The sequence below is a fragment of the Elgaria multicarinata genome, chromosome 1, assembly GCF_023053635.1.
Source record: "Elgaria multicarinata webbii isolate HBS135686 ecotype San Diego chromosome 1, rElgMul1.1.pri, whole genome shotgun sequence".
NCBI classification, from domain to species: domain Eukaryota; kingdom Metazoa; phylum Chordata; class Lepidosauria; order Squamata; family Anguidae; genus Elgaria; species Elgaria multicarinata.
The window spans coordinates 160,100,859-160,128,047 of NC_086171.1; the positions used below are offsets into that span (position 1 = coordinate 160,100,859).

Here is a 27,189-nt window from a genome sequence, read left to right on the forward strand (position 1 = left end):
GTTAAGAGATGGAGTAAGAGTTGCTGGGGATCCAAACATCTTTCCTAAAAGTAGAGCTTCCATTGCTAAGAAATTAATTCCCCCGCCCCACTATCATAAACTTGAGCTGTTTTGTTTTTTAAATGATGCTTTTCCTCCTGCAGCCAGCACTTCCAATAAACTTAAAATTGCTTATTAGATTGTGTGCTTGGATACATGACCAATTGACTGATATTGGGGTAACCAGATGCAAAAGAAGACAGGGCTCTTTCACCTTTAAGAGTGAATTTCAGTAGGTGTTGGTTACCAAGCCATTTTTGCTGAGATTCTCTTATAGAATCATAGAATAGAAGAGTTGGAAGGGGCCTATAAGGCCATCAAGGCCAAACCCTCCTGCTCAATGCGGGAATCCACCTTAAAACATCTCCTCTACATGACTGTTATGTATCTTGACCATGTAAATATGCACGCACCATTGACAGTTGATGGTACTTCATTTTTTGTATTTTTCCAAGTTAAACGTGGGTGATTTTGGTATCTGAATGGAAAACAAACAAAAAATGTGAATTTACCATCAGCGAGGATGTAAGGGCCAATTCCGACAATATGAATGTAAAAGTAGCCCTTCTTCAGAAGACACCTTAAACCACAGCTTTAACTATGGTGAATAAGTTCAGGGTGACCATATGAAAAGGAGGACAGGGCTCCTGTATCTTTAACTGTTGTAGAGAAAAGGGATTTTCAGCAGGTGTCATGTGTATGCATACAGCATCTGGTAAAATCCCCTCTTCATTGCAATAGTTAAAGCTGCAGGTGTCCTCCTCTCTTTTGTATCAGGTCAAGAGGGTAGGACTCCTGCAGCTTTAACTGTTACGATGAAGACAAAATTTCACCAGGTGCTACATGCATTCAAATGACCCCTGCTGAAATTCCCTTTTCCATACAACTTTAAAGATACAGGAGCCCTGTCCTCCTTTTCATATGGTCACCTTAAATAAGGCAAAGAGGCATGGTTTAAGATGTCTTCTGAACAGGGTCAGTGAGTGAAAGTGGCCTGACTTTGGTATGAAGCAGCAGCTGCGTTATCGATTCAAGATGCAATGTGTGAATAGCCCGTCCTCCATTTAACTGTGCCCTGCCAGCTCTATGGGACTCCAAGTGTTAACTTGCTGTAGTTGGAGGGTGCAAGCTTCTGCCTTTACCCTTCAAGCGATTCCTCTCCCAAGCACCAACATTTCAGCTTAGGAGGAACGATATCACAGAACAGCAGGAAGGCTCCAATGCTGTGGCAGCCCAGCAGCAAGCAGCGTATGAGGAGCATTAGGGTAATGGAGATGGCAGCAGGGGACTAACAGGCAATGACAGCCAGGGAAGAAAAGATGGGAGATGTTTCCAGGCAGCCACCCTGAGTCTTTGAAATACACATTGTCATCAACACTAATTGCAACTCCACAGACTCACAAAAGCAGAACAGCTTTTAAACTGTTTGTTGCCCATCACAGGTCTGAAAGTTAAGTCTAGCTCTAGGAAATTAGTGTCTGCAGCAATGATGAAATGTCTGCACATAAAGAGACCCCTCAACTCCACCTGCCTCCCCCACCAAACCTGAAAGGAAAGCACCATCTACTGCAACGAGGGTATCAAGCAGAATCTCATGGCAGCAACCTCTTTAAGAGAGACACAACCATTTGCTGCCCAGGTTTTCCAACTCTATTTGGTTCAGATTGCAGCAGTAGAAGATGGCCCTCTCTAAAGACTCAAGAGCTTTATAAACTCAAAAAGGCAAGTAACTATGATCCTGTGTGGGAGGGGAAGGGTTGATTAAATTGCAGCTATCCACTTGTTCAACAATTTATTTGATCAATCAGCTGCCTTTTAATATTATTAGTGCTCAGTTATAGGTGTCTTTTTGAGAAATTGAAGGAAAATAACATACATTATAATATAACTGAATAAGCAAAAGCTACCACTCACAGTTAGGATAGACCATTTTTAATATTTCCTTTTTTGTCACCTATTACAATAATACACCAGAACCGAAGTAGTCCCACAAAATTAAGAAGTATGCCCTTTGCTTTCAGCTGCATGGATTAAAATTTGACCTGATCAATAAAGGGCAGCTCTGAATAATCAAGAAAAACTTCTGGCAATTAGTGCACTGATTAAATATTGTACCACTAATTTACGTCAAAATTCTAGGGCAGGACAAAGAGTTGAATCTAATGCCAACAGAATGGAAACTACGAGTGGAACAGATTTCTCTCCCCCCCCCCCCCCCGGCATGTCCAGTGGTGGCACCAAATTTGTGGAATGTCTGCTCTAGAGTTCTGTCACTGACCTCTTTCAAATGCCAGGATAAAACCAGGCTTTTTCAAAAGGCAATGTGCAAATCTGGCTATTTTTGGTGCTGAGTTGGAATATTGCTGGCTAATGTTATTGTGATCACGGCAGCATCTTTGTTTTAGTTTTTGCTGAAGGAGTTCTGTTTTACTGGCTCTAAAAGCTTAGAGCTTCTTCACGTTATGCATCTGTTGCAGGACAGCAGGATTCCACTGGCATTTGCCAGGTTAAATACATGAAGTGGGAAATTAAGCTGCACACAACCAAAGACTCCGCAAACACACGATATGGAGCCATAGCTACTCATGGCTCCCCAGTGCAGAACCACTGCATCCCTTGAGTGTTTGGAGATGGGCACTATTCCTTCACCCTTTATACACATTTTCCCACAAACAGTGGTGATCCCAGGCTGCTATGTAAAGTGTGAAAAAGCCCATAACTTTCAGAATTCAAAGCTATCTTCCCTCTCTATCTAAAAGAGTGGAGGCTGCAGCTAAATGTATCATTTCTTTACTTACTGGCTATATAATAGTGCAGAAAAGGAACTTGACCCATGCTCTTGTTTCTTCATTGTGTTCTGGCAGGAGCTCTGATCACACTAAGCCTTGCACAAAACCTTAATCTAATAAACAAGAGTTTGAGTTGCTATGCATAAATGAGAATGTTCCCAGTTCAATTCTCAACCCAGCCACAAGCTTGCTAGGTGTCCTCATATAAGCTAGTATCTCTTAGTCTTAACCTGCTCCCTGCACCCCATGTGCCACACAAGGACAACAGTGCTGAGCTATCTTACTCAACTGATGTAAGAACTTGCTGGGATGTATGTGAAGCACTAAGAACACTCTGAAGCATCATTATTAAGCATCATAATGTTCAAAGTTTAGAATATTCTGCATTATTCTTTATAATACTTTAAATTAATTGCCACTGAATTCCAAATAGCAAATTGCCTTATTTAAAAACATGTATACATAGAATACAGCTACCCAGGCAACTATAAATAACAATGTTTGATATCTTGCATAGGTTGGCTTTGGAACTCAGAACAATATTTGACACAGAAGTAGAGGATAGCGTTTTTTTAATATATTTTCATTCCAGATGCAAGCGGGTAAGACCATCTGGTTTCTTTGGCACTTCTTCATACATTTTACTTTCCTGGAAACAAGAACTTGGAAGAGAAACACAGGCCAACAATATGGCGCATTGGCTCCAAAGGCCAATGATATGTTAGCAAGAACATGGTTTCCACACCTTAGGAACTCGGTTTCACACCATTTGTCACTGTTAAGACTTCATTTGGAGTATTGTGTTTACCACAATCAATCATAGTTCAACACAGATATTGAGAACTTGAAAGGGATTCATCTACAAAAGGGTATAGAAAGAAAATAAAGAAAAACAAAGCCATTTTCTTTTTAGGGTATTTTAGATGCCTAATTAAAAAATCAAAACACCGGTGTGTAAAATCTAGAGAAAAGAAGACGGCTTGGATGTCCAGTATTTAAGGATCACAAGAGGGAGCAACAGTTGTTGCGTACTGTTGCTCTAGTGTAGGGTGACCTTATGGAAAGGAGGACAGGGCTCCTACAGCTTTAACAGTTGCATAGAAAAGGGAATTTCAACAGGTGTCATTTGTATGCATGCAATACATACAACTGGTGAAATTGCCTCTTTATCACAACAGTTCAAGCTGCAGGAGCTATACTAGAATGATCAGATACAAAAGAGAGCAGGGCTCCTGCAGCTTTCACTGCTGTGATAAAGAGACAATTTCACCAGGTGCTGCAAGCATACAAATGACACCTGCTGAAATTCCCTTTTCTGTACAACTGTTAAAGATACAGGAACCCTGTTGTCCTTTCCATATGGTCACCCTACTCGAGTGTAGAGGAAGTTAAATAATGTTACAAAAAAGCACTTTCCAATTGTAAGAGTGGCTCAGCAATGAAATAAAATTCCTTCAGAGATGTGAGGTTCATTTCCTTGAGGCTTTTCAAGAAGTGCTTGGCTTGGTGTCTATCAGGGATGCATTACAGTATTATGTCTCAAAGGAGGGTTTACTAGATCAGGGGTGCGGAACATGTGGCCAACTGGAAGTTGTTGGACTGCAACTCCCATCATCCCTCACTGTCCATGCTGGCTAGGGCTGAGGGGAATTGCAGCCCATCTGGAGGGCCACCCATTCCCCAAACCTGATCTAATGGATACTTTGTAGAAAACTGTAAACGTTGTCATGTTTCAGTTTCTGTTGTGCTGTTCAACTTATTCTTAGATGTAGCTCGTTGGCAGACCTCTTCAAGATTGGTCAATGCTGTCCAATTGTAGGTGTGCTGGGGATATCAAAAGGTTATGATTTTAGACCTAGCTGCTTATCATTGGAGTTGAAAGGCATGATCTTCCCAGTTGGGTCAGACACGGTATTTCTCTTTACCTACTTGTCATGGGAAGTTTGGGATTTAACAGGTGACGTTGTGGAGAATTTGTAAATGTCTAGATCACCTGTTTCACCCTGTCACCCCAACCTGCCTTACTTCCTGAGGTGCAAAAGATCATATTAGCTAACCTCTGTTTCACCTTGCCCAAGATCCTGAAGAAGGTCTTGCCATTGCATCAGTTTCCAAAAAACCCCACGGCCTATTCTTCTAAGGAACTGTCTTCAACTGGAATTAGCCACCTATGCTTGCTGGACTCTATGCTACATCTTCTGGCAGAGGGGCTTTTGATTCCTGACTGAACTATTGGCTTTCAGTTTGGATTGCAGTAACACATAAGATATGACCAACTTGCTTGGTTATGCAAGCTAGTGCCAGGACTGGGAGTTAAAGAAAATATTCTCTTTGTTTATGTAATTGACTGCCATTCTATGTTGCGTGTGGTGTTAATAAAACATATCTTTGGGGTTAATTACAACTGGTGTGCTCTGATTCCAACCTAGTTTACCTCACCTTCCTCCCATCACTGCTTTGGGCCTCTTAGCCAAGCTATTGTAAATGCGTGTGCAAACTCTCTATGGGAGTTAAGAGGACATTTACTAGGAGGTGGCAGAGTGGGGATTTGGTATCCTAGTTAGGCCTCTCTTCCCCATAATACTTAGAATGTTCTACTTCTCTACTAAGGCAGCAGGTGATGACAGTCAGTCTTGATATCTAAACCACTCCACTAAATTGAATGGGCATCAAGTTGTCCCTGCTTCCAACTGGTATAAAGCGGAGGGTGACTAGACACCCATTTAGTTTGGTTGACCTAGTAAGCTCCAGGGGTGCCAGGATAAGGATTCTTTGTAGGAGCCCAGGAACATCACACCTACACTTTCACTTCAGGGAATCACCTTCCAGGAATGTCACCCACACACATGCCGAGCTGAAAACTCAAGGAAAGTTCCGAGAAAAGTGGGTATTATGTCACAGAGAAGTCCTGTGCCAGCACCACATCTGGTATCAGGGAACCAGTACAAGGCCCACTGTAGTCCCTTCAGCCTGCAGACGGGAGTGGGCCCATGATGAACTCTTCTCAGGGTACATGTAGAATGCAGGAATGAAATGAGCTGAGAGTTACTGTGCCAGTCCACAAGAATGTGCAATACACAATAGGTACGGGGTTCTCTCTTATTAGCCCAACATTTGTTGGTGCAGAGAGCATGCAAGCTTCTGGAAGGATTCTGCCTTAAGGCAGCAGCATTATATGCAACTGAAGGCTCTATTTCCCCATTCCAACTTGCTTGCGTTGCACCATAAACATGTGACGTTTTAACAAAATCCTTTAAAAGACAATGGCCCTTTTCACACATAATGGTAAACCATAGTGTAGTGCTCTGTGCATGAACAGCTAGCCTTGACTTGTGATTTCCCTCCCCTTCTAGCAAATGTTCTGTCCCCTGAGGGGATGCATACGGCAGTGGACCAGCCGTAGGCGAGCCGAGGCTCCTCTGCCTCAGCAGCATATATTTATAAAGTATGTATAAATATCTTCTCCCAACTCAGACCCTGCTCAGATGGCATGGTAAACCATGGTTAGGCTGCTAATTCTTTTGCAGCAAATAGTTAATGAGCATGTTTAAACCATGGTTATGTAGCCGCCATGGCTAGCAATGGTTCACACAACACACTAAGTCATAACGTTTAGCTCAAAATGCTTAACCACTGTGGCTTAGCATGCCATCTGAACAGGGTCGTTGTCTCTACACAGACCCCCCCCCCCCACACACACACCCTTTAGCTCCTCCTCTCCATGGGACATCTTGGGAGAAAATAGTTCATGGTTTCTCTCTCAAGAATATTATTCTTGAGAGTAAAACCACAGAATGGTGGGCTAGAGTGGCAAGGGAGTCCAGTTTAAACCCCAGAGATCTGAGGGATGTTGAGAGTGAGGCTGGGAGGGGAATGTGGAGGCGACTAAGACATTGGTAGGTGCAGGTTGTGCGCATGTGGCTTAAACTAATCAGAGTTTCCACAAGTGTGAATGTAACAGGGAACTCTAGTTAGGTTAAGAGCAGCAGCTTCTGATTTCCTCCTTGCAGCAGGACCAGAAGAGAGGGGAGAGAGAACACAGGAGCCTGAGGTTTGCTGCTGAGCACATACATTGCACTAATTATGATTTCACATTGCGTGCAAAACCAGCCAATGCAACCTCCTTCCCTCAAGTAAAAGACTGCTGCGTCTTTCAAGTGTAGAATGGTCTCCAACAGGTTGCAAGAGTCAGAAGATCCAATGAATCCACCTCTACCACCCACAAAATGAAGGCAGGTTTCTTTTCACCCGTCAACTTAAATTCCTTTGAGCAAACTACATTCAAACCAGCCATTTCATCCAAATCAGGAAACTATGGTTACTAGCTTCAGAACAAGCCATGATCTTAAACCATGGTTTGAAATTGGTTTGTTCTTTGCTTCTTCTGAAGCTAGTAACTACAGTTTCCCAGTTTGGGTAAAATGGGAAACTATGGTTAGAGACTTGCTGGTTTGACTGCTGTGTGCTGCAAAAGACTTGCATGTGTGGACAAAATGCTTGTGCATATCCCAGCTTCAAAGCCAAAACATGATCAATCTGAATGTGGCCAGTATCTTCTTTGAAGAAATTCAATTTTATTCAGTAGAATGATCCAGCGAAAGTAAAAACAAGCCAGGAATCACATTTCCCTATCTGCTCAGAATCCACTTTGTAAGTTCACTCCCATTTCCGTGGTGCAGCAGCCTCCTGAGAGGGAGTGTTAGTCAAAAGTGTGGTTTGTCAATAGTTTGTGAATTGAGACGTAAGAACAATCCACAGAAATAAGAGCAAACCACAAACTGTGGTTTGCAAACTAACTTCAAACCTGGTTTGATATCCTGATTTAGAGGCACTCACAAGCTGAAACACTTTCTGGCTTCTTTCGTCGGCCAGGGGAGCAAAGGCTGCTGGGTTGTATGCACATGAGGCCCACCTGTCCAGATCAGATGATACTGCTGACATTTTGTAACTATAAGAACTAGTGCCTGAAGCAGAGGTGATGCTTACGGAACATAGACAAATGCTGCAATATATCCAGTTCAGGCCCACCCTGACCCCTTCCCTAAAGAGAGGCCATCAGTGCAAACAGCACAATCAGCACTGAAAACCTGAGCCAGACCTCCTGGCAAAAGAGGAGCTTTGGAAAATTCTCTTGCATGCATATTACTGAACACAAACATCTGTTCTGTAAGAACCTTAGACAGGTTCCACATAAAGGGGATATTCAACATACGGCTCCGAGAAGAACTGAAAGGCAGCCAACGGCTTTGCCACTTGGGGCTGGCATAAAGAAGAGTCTAATGTGGATATGATTGACACCACAGCACTGAGGACTTTGGAGCCAGGTTAGGAGAGAATTAATATGCACAACTGTGGTTCACTATGCATGTGGCTGCAGAGGAGAGCAAAGATCTTTGGCCTGGAATTCAACCAAGAAGCCTGGAGATTGCACTGATAACCAACAAGTGGAGTTAATTTACACTAGACGTGAAGCATAGCTCAAGGCTCTGCCTACAGGGGGCTGTTTAAAACATGTAGGCCGCTGGCAAGTGAAGGATGTTCTTTTACTTACCTTACTGAAACACATCTACTATTCATTTATACCAGTCTTCCCCAATGTGGTAGATCTTTTAGACTACAATTCCCAGCATTCTCGACCACTGGCTATGCTGGCTGGGGTTACTGGAAGTTGAAATCCAAAACATCTGGAGGGCACCAGGCTGGAAAAGGCTGGTGCATACTATGACAATAAACGATTTTTAAAAGGTACTGTTTTAAAGTTATCAACTTAGCTGGCTTCCTTTACTTGCACTTCAGTACAAAGTGCTTAAGTAAAAGTGAGGCAACCATACAGGAAGACAATTTGTCATCCAAGTATTAATACCTATCATGTACACCAGCAGCAGATAGTGTAAACCCGCGATCCCTACTGCAGTGCTTTTTTAAAAAAAAGGGACCTCCGTGGCCACTTCTGTCTGGTAAAACGATGCATACATGGTGCATGGAAGAGAAAGTGTACAGATGGTTATCTGCAGTGAGAGAAGGTCGGGAAGTGTGAGTGGGTTGTGTGTGTTGGGGCTCACCCCCACCCCCCACCTTGTACTTAAGTTCTGGTGCAAGTTACTTGTCTTTTAGCACCACCAGTTTGTTTCTGTTAAATGGGTGTTTTACGATGGGCTGCGCCCACCATAGTAGCCATTTTGTTATGGCACCCATGAGACTTACTCAAAATTCTAAATGTGCCAAATGGTCCAAAAACTTTGGGGACCTCTGGTGTAACCAAACCAAATCCCTGCCCCCCCACACCACATAAGACAAAGAAGACAACACATTCCAGAGCTTTACCTGGAAAATATGTTTCCAAATGTACACCCAATTCGGGAATTAGAGGCATTGAAAAGAACAATGGAGGACAGAAATGCACAATAGGAGGTAACTTCCAAAGAGTGCCATGACCCACAACTGCCCTAAAAGGAACTTAATATAGGTTTTCCTCTTCATAGTACTTTGAGAAGTGTTTTATGCTTCTTCTCCATATATCCTGACATCATGGGCTGTCACTATTATTCCTAGTTTGCAGAATCAGATTTAGGGAATTTATGGAATCAGGATCTACGTGCCTGAATTACACATCAAAACACTGTCAAGTAGACTGCACTGGCACTTTAATTAATGTGATTTAGAAGGGCACTTAACCAGTTATTCCCGATTGTGCCACGTTGCGGCTTTGGAAAAATAATAATCCTGGACTTTTTTTTATCTATCTCCAGTAACCAGACAGCTAAGTGGACTCAGACTAACATACATTTTGAGTCCTTGATGTCCCAATCAAAGCATGCATATCCCAGCATGCCTGCCTTGCTTTCGCTGAGAGAAACCATCTATGCTGGAGACCATGCTACTTTAAGGCAACCCTTATATTTCTTAGAAGTCACCACTCAGCAAATCTCTCTAGGACATTTGGCAACCTGGACGATTTCCACCTGTAGGACACTAAACATCCACTGCAGCTCCAGCCCTGACAATGCCCATAAGCCATTCTGTCAGATGGCACTTGCTGAAACAAGCAGCGCTCAGCAATGTTCAACTGAAACCATTGATCTGATGCAGGGAGCAGCAGCAAAAACTCCATATATAGATCTATGACTGGCAGAGGCCCAGAAGTGCTCAACCAGCTCACAAAGGCAGATGGGTTTGTGCAAAAGGCCAACTGCAAACACCTAGTCAAGAGGCAACACCACACAAGAGGAGGGAAAATTGGGGAGAGGCGTGGGGCAGAGTCTGGTCTGGGGCATTGGCCAGATATCTCATGGGGAGCCAGCGGAGGCATTTTCAGACAGGTGAGAGCAGTTGTGGGCACTTGTCTGGGGAAACGAGAGAGAAATGGTTATCTCAATCAATTGTGGAGCAAATTGAACTCTTCTCTGTTCTGGTGCTTAGGAAATACGTCTGGACCTTTGCTGCTTTTCCCTATCCGTTTCAAGACAGGGCAACCAGATGCACACAGCTCTCAATGTGGAATATCTTGATAATGAAATGGCGTAATACCCAGTATCTATGGACGATTTCATAAATTCTTCTGACATGACATGTGAACTGCTTGGCTATTGTCCAGAAGTGGGCACTTTTAACTCCTTGAGTGTCCCTTGAATGATTGTCCAAAAAGGAAAGGAAAAAAACGATGACCAGACAACATGTAGTGGGCAACAGACCTTTTTGCAAGAGGTTACTCAACTGACCTCAAAAAAATATGCTGATGCAATCGGCTGAGAATGCAACATTACCCCTACAGAGAGGGGTTAATGAGCAGCAGTGACCTTGCAGACTAAGGTTGATCTGTCACTGAGCAAAGATGCGAAAAGACAGTAAATCCAGCGTTAAGAGGTACAGGTGTCAGCATAAATCCATGAGCAAGAGTTTATTTGGAGATAACTGCCTAGGAATTCCTACCTCCAAAGAAGGCAGTCATATAGCTGCTCATTATCTATGGTTTGAGCTGGTCCTTTACTCATCCATCCCCTAATGGCACAGCCAGCAGCATTGACAGCTGAGTCAGCAGCCAGCAGGGGCTCCCCGGGGAAGCATTTTGTTCCCCGGGGAGCATCCCCACAAAATGCTTCCCCGGGGAGCCCCTGCTGGCTGCTGACTCAGCTGTCAATGCTACTGGCTGTGCCATTAGGGGATGGATGAGTAAAGGACCAGCTCAAACCATAGATAATGAGCAGCTATATAAGGAAGGTTGTAATGAGAGAGAGCAGCAAAAAGGTTGCTACTGTGAGCTCCAGGTTCTGAGGCTTCACACCAGGGAAGGGATGCAAGTCATTTGTAGCCAACAGTAGGGATGAAGTTAGACGCTCCTTGTTGAGAAAAGGGAAGGGAAGATGCATTTCCCAATATTAAAGGGGTAGTATTTAGAACTAGGAGCACTAGCTGATTCTGTGCATGCATCTTCAGGCATCCTTGGACGAGACTGACATTGACCGACATCATCAATCTGGTTTCCGGATTGGATTTGACACAAAGAGGCCTCGGTTTCCCTGATAGATAATCTATACCAGGAGGAGGGCAGCGGAAACGTGACTCTGCTAATACTTATTTTCCTCTTGGCAGTTTTGGATGCCATCAACCATGACAATCTTCTCAATAGGCTCTCTGGGTTTGGGGGAATAGGGTTCCAGTGGTTCTGTTCCTACCTGGAGAGACAATTCCAGGTGCTGCTGAGGAACTCCCGCTGGCCTCATGCCATTTGTGCGACGGGGCTCCCTCTTGTCCCCCAAGCTTTTCAACAACTTCATAAAAACTGCTGAAGGAGAGTCTTGGAATTGTCTTTTCCACCCAGTTCAGGTGCGGTGACAAAAGTGCTCAATTGGTGTCTGAGATCAGTAATAAACTCAATCCTGATAAGCCACTTCAGATTATACCTGAGTCTTGAATGCTCAGGGAGGAGCACTTTTCCTGAAGTAACAGACTCATAGTCTGGAAGTGCATATAAATCAAGCTTTATCACTGAAGGTCCAAGTGGTATGGAACACTTTGTACCAGCTGATCGCACCAGGAATAACCCTTTCAAAAAAGAGATAGCCTGGCCAGGATCATTGATGCTCTGATAACCTCCAAATCTGGCTACTGCAATTCACTGTGTGGGGCTGTCATATAAAATCTGCATGGGAATGAGAGTTAATTCAAAATACAGCCACTAGGCTGCTAACTAGAACCTCTCGCTGGGATCCTGTTTCGCCAGTGCTTTAACAGCTCCAGTCACTCTCGGTCCATTTCCAAGCACAATTTAAAGTGCTGGTGCTGACCATCAAAGCCTTTCATGGCGCATATCAACATGCCTGTGTACACCAACACTCTCTTTCCTCCGAGTTCTCATGGACCTGAAATGAGGCCGATGGAGACTGGGGAAGGGCCTTCTCTGTTGTGGGACCCCTTTTGTGGCATACACTCCATAGAGAGACTGGCTTAGTGCCTACTTTTTGGTCCTTCCGGTGCTAGGCATAAATCTTTCAAAAAAGCTTATGCAAAGAAATTCTCCATGTGATTTTCTAACACAGGGGTGGGGCACCTTTTTCCTCATGAAGGGCCCACAGGACCTACAGGAAAAGTCAATCAGGGCCTGTGGCTGTTGGTGGCTGGAGCTTCCCGCATTGCACAGCTCTTCCTCTCTGTGCCCCACTTCTCTTCCTCTCACAAAATTCTGCACGCGCTCACATGCGAAGCAAAAGAGGAAGCAATTTCCAGAGGGATGGTCTGGGCAGCAAAAGCGGGCCTTCAGGTTCCAGATAGCCGGACAACACTGAGGGCCACTGGTTCCCCTCTCCAGTTCCAATACGTCTATTTTATCTGTTTTATTGGTACTTATTGTTTTATTTATTTTATTGATAGCCAGTATGGTGTTAATGGTTAGAGTGTAGGACTGGGGAGACCCAGGTTCAAGTCCCCACTCAGCGATGAAGCTCACTGGGTGGTTTAGGCCAGTCACTGACTCTCAGCCTAAACTACCTCACAGGGTTGTTATGAGGATAAAATGGAGAGGAGGAGGATCACGCATGCCACCTTGGGCTCCTTGGAGAATGAGGAAGGATGTAAAAGAAAATAAATTGACATTTATATTATATTATATATTACATTTATATCCCACCTTTTTTCCTCCAAGGAATCCAAGGTGGCGTACGTAATCTTCCTCCTCCCCTCCATTTTATCCTCAAACAACAACCCTGTGAGGTAGGTTGGGCTGAGTCTGTGACTGGCCCAAAGTCACTCAATGAGCTTCCATGGCTGAGAGTGGGGTGACCAATTCCTTTGCCCTTACTTACCAACCACCAGTATCTCAGGTTCCTTTCCATCTTCCCCTCCATTTACAATTAGAAGGGAGTACCAAACCTAGCATATTCAATGCATAGTCTCAAATAATCATTTGTCTGTTTTTATTGGTATTGTTTTAAGTTAAACAATTTTAAATTGCTGTTTTAGCCTTTTTATTGTTTATTCCTATGTTCACTGCTCCGGAATATATTTTAGATATGGAACGCTGTATAAATATTGTAAATGAATAATAAATTCCTTCTAATATTCAGCACTGGCTGATCAAGTTTCATTTGCACGCAAAACACATGTGCAACATATGCAAAACACATCATTTATTCTGCTCACCATGAAATTGCAGAAAGTGGATTTCCAGGTGATGAAATGCTAGTCTTTGATAGGCACTAAAACATAGTTTATGGCGGCTACCAAGGCAGGTCAAGGAGCAACTTCACAAGCAAAAGAACAGTAGGTGGCATGCGTGTGTGAACTTAAGAGTGACAGGAATATTGGTGTAGCTTGGCTTTCTTGCTTCAATATTCTCAGCAAGCTAATATCTACAGATGCACAACCCAATTTGCCATTCTTACCCTACACGTTTAAAAGCAGCACTTCTCAAACTATGCGACCTGAGCAGCAGATGTGACATACTATGAGGGTCTTTTATTTCATTTCCAGGGGATTGTCTTCTCTCACTGTGCTGAAAGGACACCACTACTGTTGTGTGGCCATTTCAAGAGAGAGGCTTGTCCGTCATGCTTAAATTCTATTTTCATTATTTAAAAATGAAAAATAAAACATACACTTGTTCAGTACTAAGTACTGATATGATATTGTTGAATTTTCTGTTGTAGAGTGGGAAAGCAGGGCTTGAAAAGTGGATTTAGTTTCCATCGTTTCCATTAAGTTGGGTCAATTTAGAGGTGGATTCCATTTCCAAACATTTCAGAAGCATCGATTAAATGCAAACACGACTCTGCTCCCAAAACAGATCATGATAACTGATCTACCAATTGTAAGGACAAAGTGAAATAGCCTCCATGGCTAAGATTATTTATCACCTTATATCCTGAACAATGTTATTGTCCAGTATATAAACATGATAAATGATCTTAGCCATGATGCCATTCTGTCACCTCTCTAGAAGTTACAGGAGACAAACAGGGCTTCCCTTGAGCTGAAGAAAGCCATGAAAGTATGCAATTTCCATAATGCACCCTGATTGCATGATGTTAGCACACAGAATTTAAGTATTTTTTTTACACAACTCCAGCTATTACTCTTTATGGAGTTTTAGTCACTTGTTTTGGTCCACTGGCAATCATATGCATTAAAAAGCCATTCCTACTTTCACTGTTAAGCATGGTACACTACTGACAAAACCCAATCTAGGAGAGAACTGGAAACAGTTGAATATGTAGTCCTAGCTTTACACAACAGCCAACAGCAAGGTATTTCTGGCATGATAAAGCTTATCCAACGACAACAATCTGAGTATTCAATAGCAAGGGCTAAGGGCATGTTACAGCCATCAAGCATTGCTTACCAACATATTCAGAGAGGAATACGACAAAGAATGGAGTGACCAGGTCATTAATCCCCTGCACGTAGCCACTGGCTGGGTGTCGGATGGCCCAGATAAACAGGATTCGTTCAAAGATCTAGAGATGAAGAAGGAAAGCCATGTGCCAGAGTTAGTCATGCCCAGGGGTAGACAGAGAAGTGAAAAGTCTGACAAGTGCAGGGGCAGAAAAGTGTGGGAAAAGTTAGAAATGCACACAGGTGAAGGACACAACCAGGTTTTGGGTTCTTAGCAGCACAGAAAGACAAGATCCAGGACAAGTTGCCAGACTTAGCCAATGCAAAGGCAAAATTATTAGTTATGTATGTGAGAACTCTCTGCACTGAAAACAACCAAATGTACAAAGAACATTTTTGGTCTGTTGCTTAGACACAAAGAGGGAATCAGACAGTAACTTGAAAGGGAAATGAAATGCAGTTTCAGGATAATGTGACTTCATTTTCACTGTGCCTGCTCAATAGCAGATGATAAGCTAGAGGCTGTTTTACTTCCCTGTCCCTTAGAAGAACTGTAGCCACTAAAAGGGAAGGAGGAGAGGCTCTGCGAGAGCTTGGGCTCTTCCTCTTTCATTTCTCCAAAGAGGAAATCCCTATCTCTTTTAGAAAAAAATAATACAGGCAGCACTTTACACAACTGCAGAGTAAGTTGCTCCCTTCTTCCTCTGTTAGGCAAACGAGAGCAAAAGGCACTGGGATGACTGAGAAGCACTTAGCAATGTCTTTCCTAAAATGCAAATATTTAAATTATTGAATAGGTTCTGGCTGTCTTGTGCTGACTCTTGATAGCTCCTCCAGTGGGCTATCCCACCACCACCACCACCACCACATTTCTGGCTGCTGGCTTGGCACAATGCCATACAATGTTGCTGCCAGCATTCATTTATTGGCCTCCCCTCAAGATCTTCTTCTTGCTTGTGGTCTTCACAGGAACAAAGATGGAACAGGAATAAGCAAGAAGGGCTTAAAGGAAGGGATTATTGAGATATTATGCTCCAGCCAGAAGGCTATGGGACAGGTTTACCCTAAATTGCATACACTTTTCTGTAACATGTAGAAACCCTTATTCACAGCCCACAACTACAGCAGCTTTCAACTACCAGACCTTGGCGGTCTTGGACAGATTAGCATGTTAATGTCTTTTGCGATAAGTTCAAGGATGCTGCAGAGAACACCCTAAGCTGGCTTCTCTCCCTAACCCTATCCCCTGATTTTGCTACAAGTAGTAGACCACGTTTTTCTTTAATTCGGATAGATCTCTCTCAAAATATATCTAGAGAAGAGAGGGTTTACAGCAGGGGAGGACAACATGTGGCCCACAGGTCACATGGGGGGAATCCCAACCATTTTTGTGGCTCCTACCATTTCCCTTGGTGCTGCCAAATTTGCTGCTAAAATCATGGCAGCAAAAATTATGGCAATTTTGCTTGAAAACAAGGTGCATTCCAGAAGTGTGAGTCTACTTGTAAACCTGGTGAGCGCATCCTGTGCGTCTTGTTTTCAAGCAAAATCGTTGCAAGTTGGCCACTGTAGCAAATTCAGCGGCAGATTCGGCAGTAGTGGGGTGCAGCTCTTCAACCCCCAAGAACTGCCCACCCCTGGTTTACAGGGAGGAATATGCTTTGCATGTAGAGGTTTCCAGGTTACCAATGCCTAGCAAAACCAGTTAAAAGGATCAGATCGCAGGTGATGGGACAGAGCTGCTGGGGAGCCGCCACAAGCCAGAGTAGATAATGCTGGATTAGAATGACAAATAATTGGATCTAAAACAGCTTCCTATGTTCTTAGTTCAACATACTATGCTCTTCCCTGCTGCATTAAGACAGCCTTACCAAGTCATGACCATGTCCTATTCTGCAGATTACCAAAACAACCCTTCACCTTATGTGGTGATGTTTCCCAATTAGCCCTGGGTCAAACTTTAAAGACCTTCTCATACAACATGGTACTGTCACCATAACTGCATGGTAAGGAAGTAACACACGAGCCACTGGGCCATGCTACTGCTCGGTAACATTTCACATGAGTGTGTCAGAACAAAAATGCAGTGACATCCTAGTGCAAGTCATTTCTACCTACTGGATCATACATTGCTTCCCCCAAGAGGCTCTTGTGACAGAGCTACACTTCACATGGGTCTTTTAAAGGTACGAACCAGGACTCTGACTTGTGAGCCCAGGAATGCTTTCAAATTGTACCAGGGATAAACATGATCTCCACAACCATGAGGGCTAGAAACATGCCATTTGAGGTTTAAGAAAGCTGAAATCTTCAAGAATCCAAGCAGCTTTGTTAAGTTTCATACATAACTTGACATGTGCAATCGCAAAGGATAAACAGACCTAGCTTCAAGACACTGGTGGACAGTTTGCTGAACCTCCTTACATTTGTATCCACAATGACTGAAATCTGCAAGCAGCAGGCAAAATGTCAGATCTGAAACCTTGTTGTTTAACAACAACAACAACAAAAAGCCAGGGTGTATGTACTACTAGTCACAAGAAACTCGCTGGACTATTACAGAAAAGACATCCTCCCCAACAACTTAGGTATAAATGCCTTGACAAACTTGCCTTTAAGGAGCCTGCATAGATTCATTTTACATCCTTGCAGACTGGTCAGCACAATTACAATAGATAGCTCTTGTTAATCATACTCTGAACATGACAGTTAGCTCTGCAGCACTACCACCTATGTTAACAGTGGAGTGCTCTAGCTCTTAAGCTGAACAATGCTTTAACCCAAAATCTATAAGCCATTGTCTGCTACTAGGAGAAAGGGGGCACACACCAGCAAAAAGGCCATATTATAGTAGCAGTGACAATGGGTTTCAGAACTGTCAAGGACTTATTAATTTCAAGGCCAATATCACACAGATTTTGTTAGGTATTTATGGGACTCACTGTGTGTTTCTGTGTTCCAGAAAGCTGTAGATCTGAAACAAATTTTCATGGTTGCAAGGCCTGCAATTTTAGACAGTCCTTGCATTAGTTATCATAAATTCCAACAGCCAATGGCCTACAGATCACACCATTTCAGTCAGTAAATATTCAGTAGGATTAGGTTGGCAGAAGGATTTTGAATTAACATGCAAAAGTCAGCTTTTGATTATTAACCCTTGCAATTCTGTCTGGTCCAGCCAGAAGCTCTAATTCGTCCCTGGCTCTGCCACTAAGACACTGTATAGCCTTAGGCAAGTCACACTGTTGCTGTGAAAATTCAGCCCCAACTCTGTTACACAGACACACTGACAAAGCACCTGCAGAACTGAGATGACCTCTTGACATGTGTAGAAAATGGCACCTAGCCCAACAGGTCACTAGCCTCTCTTAAGAGTTCCTAGGAGACACTGACTCAGATGCTACCATTACCCAGCACTCATGGTAAGCCTACAAACCATAACCTTCTCTCCCCCATAAACCTGCCTAAATATTAAGATCATCCTCAGAAGGCCTCCTCTGGGTCCTCCAGTGCCATTGGTAAGACAGCTAGTGACTAGAGATGGGATCTTCTTGGTCAGGGTGACCCAGCTTTGGAACTTTTCCCCAAAGAAGGCCCACATAGGGCAGATTTCATTTTGGTGCCAGGCAAAAACCTTTTTATTTGCAGAGGGCTTTTAGTTCTTTTAGTTTTAATCTTACTTCAATGCTAGAATTCTACCTGCTTCACTGCCAGGTTTTGATTTTTTAAAATAAAGTGTTATTTTCTTTTATAAGGTACTCTGGGAGTCGTTTTGGACAGAAGAGCAGGATATTAAATGCCCTAAATAAAGGAGGAGATTAGTGTCAAAGTTTTATACTCTTGGAACTAACTAAATATAATTCTGCAATTGTACAATAGTGCATGCCCAATGGAAAAGACCCAAGCCCTAAGGCAGTCTTGCCTGTCCTGGCTGTTTATTTTTGGCAATTTCACATAATGTCTGGATACGTAGGGAAGAAGGTAGTTTTTTTTTATTAAACGTAGACCAGAAGTAGACATTAAACAGCCCCGCATTTCCTCCTCCTCTCTTCCCTGCAGCATCTAGAAAAACAAGATATGACATCATATCGCCATGTTAAAAGCTTTTCCATCCACGCAAGCAGCCATGAAGGGGCAGGGGGAACTCGATGATGTCATGACACACATTTTGTATTACTAGACATTGCCAAGAAGAGAGAGAATAACACAGAGCTGTTGATTTTCAACAGCAGGCACACATCCTCTAACATATGGTTCCAGCCTTTCCAGATGGTGCGGGTCTTGCAGGAAAGATGGACAGTTCTGCTCCCATGAAAGGGCTGAGACTAAAGCATGGATACTGAGAATGCTCCTGCAAAATAAGCCTGTTTGCTTACAATGGATATGAGAGCTTGCTTTGAGCACAGAATCTGCACTTTTAAGATGTAGAATTTAGAGCTGGGTGGCAAACTTACTTTTGGAGTGAAAAGCACATAATCCAGCTGGCTACGTTTAAATGAACAGTGATTTTCTAGTCTATCTCAACAGTGGAAAGCAGCTGACCATGGAAGAACAATAATATGCTCGGTAGAACCAAAAAATCCTCAGGAAGCCATCCTTAGCCACCAACCTAGGCCGGCAAGCTGCACTAGAGAAACGCTAGAAAGAAAAGCCTCTTCTCACCTCCTGGACTAACGGCTGCTGGAACAGAGGGATGAGGGGGTTCGTCCGCGGAATGTCTATATGGATCTGAAAGGTAATTTTTTAAAAAAGCATCAGAGAACATTAAGGATTGCCAGCCACATCTGCTCTAGAGTCACTGGTCAGGTCAAGTGTCACATCTGCTCACTTCTGGCAGCACTCTCTACTCAGGAACTCTGCCATGAGACCTCCCATGTTGTGGCAGGCCCATCACATCCTACACAACAACGGGCAGGGCTACAAGCAAAATTGCAGTGGGTTGCTACCAGGCGCATCTCTAGGCTGTGTGTCATAGAACCCCAAAACACTCCAGGATGCTTCATGACAGAAACTGCAAGCATCAGGAAGGAGCCAGCTGGGTACCTGCCGGTATGTATCTTGATGGTGTTCCTCATTTCTAGAGTCATAATACTGCTCAATGAAGCCAAAATATTCCTCCCGTTTGCGCTGCAAGGTCAGCTTTCTTCGCTCCATGTTGGCAGGGAGATAACCCTGTAGGAGAAGAGAAGTGTCAAGGGTTCTTTTCTCTGCTTTGCTCAAAGTCTATTCGTCCTACCACCACCCCTTTTCTTCCAATCGGACAGTAACTTGCAGGAGAAATGGTTTAACTAGGGTTGCAGGGTACAGTAAGAGAAAAGCCCCATCAGAACCGCACAGAAAGGCAAAAGTTCAGCACTTGAAATGTCTTCCATCTAAGTGCTGCTGAAGTGGAAAAAGCTGCACCTACCAAAAATTCCCCCTTGCACACACTGCCTTGCATTGGACCTAGCAATCCTTAACAATCATGCAAAGATTTCCAATGGAAAATACTTTCTGGAGCCCTCCATGAGATTACCATGTTATCTTCCTTCACATTCTGCAGAGGCAGCCTTCTGGAATTCAGCTACATGCTTGCTTTCCCTCAAGCTGAACTAGTATAACAACATGGGCTATTCTTATTTCTCAATCTCAGTTTTTAGTAGTAGGCACAAAGTGTACTTCTCTCATACATTACAGGGGTGGGCATGACCCTCTCCAATTAAGACATCTCAGGAAGCTGGGCTGAGAAAGGCCTGCAGAACCCAACTAGGAGTACAAGTGGCTGCCACGTTGCCTAATCTTGTTCTGCCTCTTGTGTATATTCTCAATATTTAGGATGCAGACACATTGCCCCAGCTTGCAAGATGCAGCACTCACTGATAAAAGTCTCCAAGTCACAGGTCGGACCTCTCTGGGGACACCAGGCCAGCTGCATTTCCTCAATTCATCTGCAAATGGACAGCAATTAGTTTCTTCACATACAGTAGCTTGGCCAGCATTTCTACACTAGGGAAGAAAAGGAACTCCTGACTTCTTGGAAGGTTTCAAAACTCTAAGCCCCCGAGAGAGCTTTTTCTTGGGATATATAGATTTCTATGACAAAGGTATCTATGGTTGCTTTTTACAATTATGGATTTCTAATTGTATTTTTATTAATTTTTAATGCAAAGGAATGTTTTTAATCTATGCTACAAGCAGCCTTGAGCACTGGGAAAGGTGTGTTAGAAATATTTTCAATAGATGCAGAGTTGTACTGCTTTCTTGTTTGGACCAGCCTTCCTCAACCTAGAGCCCTCCACATGCACTGGATGAGCATATTTAAAGAGATCACCTAATGTGCTTACCTGCCTATTCGGTACTATGCTCATCAGGAGATACCTTCCTATGGGTGCCAAAGATATCAGAGCTCCAGTCCATGATGGCTCAGAATAGGGCCTTTAGTGTTACAGCCCCCACCCCCTGGAACCCCCAACCAGTACAGGTGTAAACCATTCTGGATTTTTGGCACCTACTAAAAAATGTACTTCTTCCAACAGGTATTGCCAGAAAACTAATCTTGTCTTCAGTATGCAGTAATATACAGTATTTTATTATGATCATATACTGTATTGTTTTGTACATCACTTAGTAATTTATTTAAATGTAAACATTAATCATCATCATCATCATCATCATCATCATCATCATCAACCACTCCAACCTTCCCCATGCTGGCCGGGAAAGATGAAAGTTGTACTCCAACACATCTCAAGGGCACCAGGCTGGGGCCTACAGTATATCAGGTGCTTGAATGCCACACCTTTCTTATTCCTCTAGTTCAGTGTTCAGCAAAGTAATATTGCTAACAGGAGAAAGGTGCCAAAGGAGAGCACACCTCTCTTTGCTGGTATCTCTGCCCTCCACCCCCAGACCTTGTTGCTTTCCCATCCTTGGACTCACCTAGATCCGTGTTGTGGCTGGACAGAAGCTGCCGGAATTTCTCCAAGCGGGTTTTCTCACGCACCGTCATGGGAGGAGCTCCTGAAGCATTTTGGTCAGAGATGCGAGCAACAAGAGGAATGATGGGTCGGAGTGGGAGGGATTGTTGTTTGTGAAGGGGGTTACGCATACAGGAATCCTCTAAAAGAGTTTAAAGAGGTCTGTCAGGCCATGGACAAATGGGACAGCAGCAAGCACTGTCTGGAACTTCTAGAAGCTACTATTTTCTTCATGCATCCAGGATTCCCAAATCCAGGAAAGCTTCCATGCCTTTAACACACACATGGCAGCAAAAGTCCCGAAAACTCCGAATTTTCTCTCCCACCACTGGATGATGGCAGAAGCTTCACCTGTTGAACTTCTTCCTACCATGCCATTATTAAAGTTATAAATGCAATTTTAAGATTGGATAACATAAACTGGAGACCTTCTCAACCCACTCCCACTGGGCAAGTTATAGTTATTCAACGGCTCTGCTTCATTTGCACATACTACAGAACAATAAGAATCTCTGTGTGGGCATTCCCCACAATTAATGGAGCACTTTAGGACCTACAGTGCAATTGATGCAGTGCTTTAGAAGTGGTCCAGAAGAATCTTGATCTTTTTTACCAACACTAATTAATGTGGTGAAAACACTGTGCCACTGTTCAGTGATTTACATGGATGGCTCCCAAACAACACTTGTTGACTGAGGCCAAGATTCTTTGGCCTGTCCTCCAACACTAAACATAGCCAGGTTCTCACTTGATCTCCTTCCATCATCTCCTCCTGTTCAATCCCTTCCATTTGCTCCCATTTTCATCCTTCTCTTTCCTTTCTTCTTCCTTTAGCATGTCAAACAGCAAACTCAACAGCATACAGAAGAGGAAGCAGGAAACCTCGAGGGCAATTTACAATCCAAGATTCCTTTCTTCTCTGTGCCATGTGGCCAGCAGTTTCCAGAGGAGGAAATGGACGTGTGACATGGGCTCTGATGCCATCTGGTGGTGGCGCTGAGATAGGTAGGCCAATTTCTCAAAGCCAGCAGCAGAATTTGCTTCACTGACTTCTCTAGCACTGTCACAAAGAGGACAGGTCTGTATTAGGTGAACTGTTTTGAGTTGGCTTTGCATGCCTGCTCAAGAGTTCCCAGCCAAGGCTCTACGCCAGGGCGGGGGCGGGGTATCAGTGGCCTGCCAGATGAGGTTGAACTGCAACTCCAATCATTCCTGACCGTTGGCCATGCTGGATAGGGCTGGTGGGAGGTGGAGCCCAGCAACATCTAGAGGACCACAGGTTCCCTACTCTTGCTCTACCTTTACTCTTCTACTATGACCCAAGCCCCCACCCCCCATTCCAACTGGTTTGTTAGCTAAAAATGCCTTTATTCATAGAAAGCTTGGCCCAATCACCTCAGAAGAGGTACACAAGGACTGGGACCAACAATAATCTACAGATAATAGGATTGATTGCCAGGGTCACCAGGCTATTATCCCATGGAAGCATATCAGGTAAAGAAACATGACTTGCAAAGTACACCAACGTAACCTAGATTCTGTGCCAAGTGAAGCCAAGTTCCACCAGATGTAGAAGGAGAATGCTACTGACACAGACCAAGCATTCATCTAGTCTAGCACGCTACTGTCAACAATGTCCACAAATAAGAATTATGCAAATCAAGAATATTTGCATATATCCATATTAAATTATTCTGCTCGTGAGAAAGACAGGTTAAAGAAGGGAGCTAAACAAGGCACTAATGTCCTGCCCTCTAGAATATTGTATTCAAGCCTTTGCTAGCTTTCAAGAGCTCATAAGGAATTGACACCACACACTTATCCTATTTTTGCAGCCATAAGGAAAATAAATCTGCACTTCTCAGCTACAATCCAAGATTCCTAGGATGTTCAATTCTGCACTTGACTCCAAATTGTACAGAACTATAGAACCCGCACAGCTTTGACAGAATCATACACCCTAAAAGGGCCAAAGGATGTAAAGAGCAATAGGGCTCTTACCAGGTGCTCTGGACAGCTGGGCATCACTATTGGACTTGATGACCTTACAGTTGGTTGGTGCTTCACTCAGAGCTGGCTGGGGCCACTCAGGTTTCACACGCAGCCTGCTGTGGTTCTCCAGGACCTGTGCGGCTGTGGCCTTTGCCACCTTAGAGTTCAAAGTCTGGAAAGATGAGAAGTCCTCATCTTCATCATCCCCAATGTCCCAGGCATCACTGGTATCGCGGGCAAACTCATGAAAACTACTGGCCTTCTTATTCTTCATGGGTAGTGCATTAACCTTGGAACGTTCCTTGATGAAACTAAAAGAAAGGATAGATGGTGTTATTGTAATTCTCTGCACAGTCCACCTCTGCAGCTAACCTTCCCCGCCCTGCAGTTAAATTTGCCCCCATCTATTTCATTTCCCTTTTGGGTCAAAGACCTCCCCATCCCTCATTGCTCCACCCCCCACCCCCGAACAATCCCTTCTCCTCTGATCAAGTTAAGAAGGAATGCAAAATCCTTCCATACAATCCCCACCAAGTACAAGGTTCAGCGACTGAACCAGAGCTTTACAGTCTTGGCATATAAGAGGCCAAATGCTTCTGCCAAATGCCTCCTTGATGCCAAAAGGCTTCCAGTCAGGCCTGCTGTGTGGCAAGCAAAGCAAGGGAGGAGGCTAGATTTGACTTCAGTGTGCATATATGCAATACTGAAGAACTGCAAAAATGTATATACATATGAAAGTAACCACATGAGAATACTACTTCGCGATCAGGTCAATCATGCACGTAGAATAAAGACACAATTCTGCCCATTATTCTTCCAAGCCTATAAGCCGCATTTGCTTTATCCTCCGTTACGCAAGTGAAAACCCTTGTGCCAAAGAGCTGAAGAGAAAGTTCATGTCCCAACAAGAAACACAGAAAGTACATAAAGTCCCCAAAAGGTAAAATGGACCAAGACAGACTTCATCAGAAAGCCCTACTACTAGCAGCACATGTAAGAGACAACACAGGAGGGGATGGGAGAGAGACTAATTCTACTCATTTGTTGCTCTTCTTTGTAGACAAGAGGGGAGGTACATGCACCCAAGATATTTTTTTAAGTTGTCAAACTTACATAAAGTAATGCATCTGGAGAAGGGCATCTTAGGCAAATTGACAAGCAGGATCAGAAGTATTTGCACAAGAGCCCTGAAGGAATTCAGATGCAAAAAGGTACCAAGCCTCCCTAGCCTATTACTGAAACCAAATCAATACAAAAGAGGAACACGGCACATCACTAATATCTAGCCCAAAAAAGAGCTCTGTGAAACATAGGAGGTAACTGTTTTGCAGTTTTTAGATAGACTCAATAAGGGTAATTTGTTAAGAGAGGCTCCTGATGAAACTCCAGAAATTAAACACCAAACTGCCTATCTTCTCTAATAGCTAAACCAGCCTTCCCCAACCTGGTGCACTCCAGATGTGTTGGAATGCAACTCCCATAATTCCCAGGCAGTACAGCCAACCACCAGGCTGGGGAAGGCTGAGCTACATTGATAAGAGAATGAGTAATAGTTGCAAAGTAACCACCAATTCCTTATACAGTTTCTTCCTTCTCAGACATATATCTTTAACAAAAACACATGGATTAAAGCAGAAGTGGGAAGAAGGCAGAGTGACTTCTACTGGTAGATCTCTGGATGGTTTGCAGTGCACTGGAAACTATTTTTAGGTCTAAAATAGACTGTTAGCATCCCTGATCTATAGTAACTGAGATGTAGATTTGGATATATAGGTCATCCTGGTGTATGGCTCGTGCAGTGCAATAGATAATTGACTCCATCCCCTGAGCCACCATTTTGCATCTTGCCCAAGTTGGTGCACCTTGGCATTCTAGTCAGAAACTAGATCTCCCAAACCTGAAGTCTGCTGTCCCTTGGACTAAAAGACTGAAGCAGGCTCTATGCAGCCCAAGGCAAGGTCTTTTTCAAACAATACAACTGGAAAGCTACATAAATATGTGATATACCAGAACCAGCAATTGTGAAGGACAATATGTATTTGCAGTATTTATGTACCAACTCAATAGGACTACTTTCAAACAGTTAAACACAAAAATATTTAAAAATCAGAACTGAAACGAAAAACTAATATCTAACAAAACAACAGCAGCACACATACCAAAAACCAGCGGATGAAGGCTCTCTCCCCATCTCCCAAAGTGTGTGTGTAGGGGGCATGCTCCAAAATAAATTCAAGTTCAAATACAGACACAATAAGCTTAGCTTATTCCCATCACAGACTTAACAGTCAAGATTGTAGGAGTAGTTTTCCTTATTGGCGAGATGTTGCTCAACCTCCAACTAGCAGGCACTGAGGAGAAGACTCCAAAGTTGTCCTAGTTTTACATACATCCTCTGTTATACACCTGGTAGAGGCCATGTTCAGCGATGAAGATACTAGGCTAAAGGGGCATCAATATGAATTATTATAGCTACTACACCTGCAAATTCTGTTTAATTCTATCAAAATGCAAGATTGTTATAGCCATTTGTTGATTTCTATTTGTTGGGAGGGCTTTTGCCCAGAAAGGCGGCCAAGAAATATTTGAAATAAATAAGTAAATAAATTTCCAATACTAGTCAATGAGGAGACATAAAGCTTCAGATTTCCCAAATCAAGTTCTGGGTTTGCACTCAAGTCAAATCAGGCGGTGTCCAAACCAATTGTTATGGTCGGAGCTGGAAAAAGTGAAGAAAAGGGCAACTAAAATGATTACGGGGCTGAAGTATCTCCCCTATGAGGGAAGGTTACATCAACTGGGATTGTTTAGCTTGGAAAAAAGGAGGCTAAGGGGAGACATGAGAGAGGTGTACAAAATTATGCATGGTGCGGAGAATGTGGGTAGGGAGACATTTTTCTTCCTCTCTCAAAATACTAGAACCAGGCGACATCCCATGAAGCTGATTGGTGGGAGATCCAGGACAAATAAAATGAAGTACTTCTTCACTTTGCGCATAGTTACATTATGAAACTCACTACTACAAGATGTAGTGATGGCCACCAATTTGGATGGCTTTAAAAGGGGGTTGGATAAATTCCTGAAGGCAAAGGCTATCAATGGCTACTAGCCCTGATAACTGTGTGCTATATCCAGTATTCGAGGCAGTAAGCTTGTGTGCACCAGTTGCTGGGGAAAATGGGTGGGCGGGTTCTGTTGCACCATGTCCTGCTTGTTGGTCCCTGGCTGATGGATGGATAGCCACTGTGTGAACAGAGTGCTGGAATAGATGGACCCTTGGTCAGATCCAGCATGGCACGTCTTATGTTCTTACATCAGTGCACATTCCTAATTTACAGCCTTTTGACTGCTACATGGTTTATATGTAACAAGCAGCATATAAGCCAGGATGGTGCTACACAGCTTGATTATCCAAGACTTATACGCCTAGAGAAATGTATTTCATGAGGCATTTAATAAGTTTAAGAAATAAATAAATAAGTCTTTGTCCTCTTAAGCCTTACCTTTTCCCTGGAAAAATCCCCTTCGGAGATTACATGGAGTTTTGACTCCAAAATCCAACAATGTCTTGGCATGCTGGCTCAGTG

The 27,189-nt window shown here is 43.4% G+C and overlaps 1 protein-coding gene across 4 annotated transcripts in view; it reads right to left on the reverse strand.

Moving 5' to 3' along the window:
- Positions 1 to 27,189, reverse strand: part of TBC1D22B (TBC1 domain family member 22B) — a 40,392-nt gene that overhangs the window by 8,539 nt on the left and 4,664 nt on the right. For all 4 annotated transcript variants that reach the window (XM_063140897.1, XM_063140906.1, XM_063140915.1 and 1 more), the window contains exons 3-8: positions 23,612 to 23,913; positions 21,573 to 21,752; positions 20,511 to 20,581; positions 19,698 to 19,826; positions 19,317 to 19,382; positions 14,662 to 14,776 (exon numbers count right to left, since the gene is read on the reverse strand). In XM_063140897.1, coding sequence (XP_062996967.1) covers positions 14,662 to 14,776; positions 19,317 to 19,382; positions 19,698 to 19,826; positions 20,511 to 20,581; positions 21,573 to 21,752; positions 23,612 to 23,913 — 863 coding nt within the window. The remainder of the gene's footprint in view (positions 1 to 14,661; positions 14,777 to 19,316; positions 19,383 to 19,697; positions 19,827 to 20,510; positions 20,582 to 21,572; positions 21,753 to 23,611; positions 23,914 to 27,189) is intronic.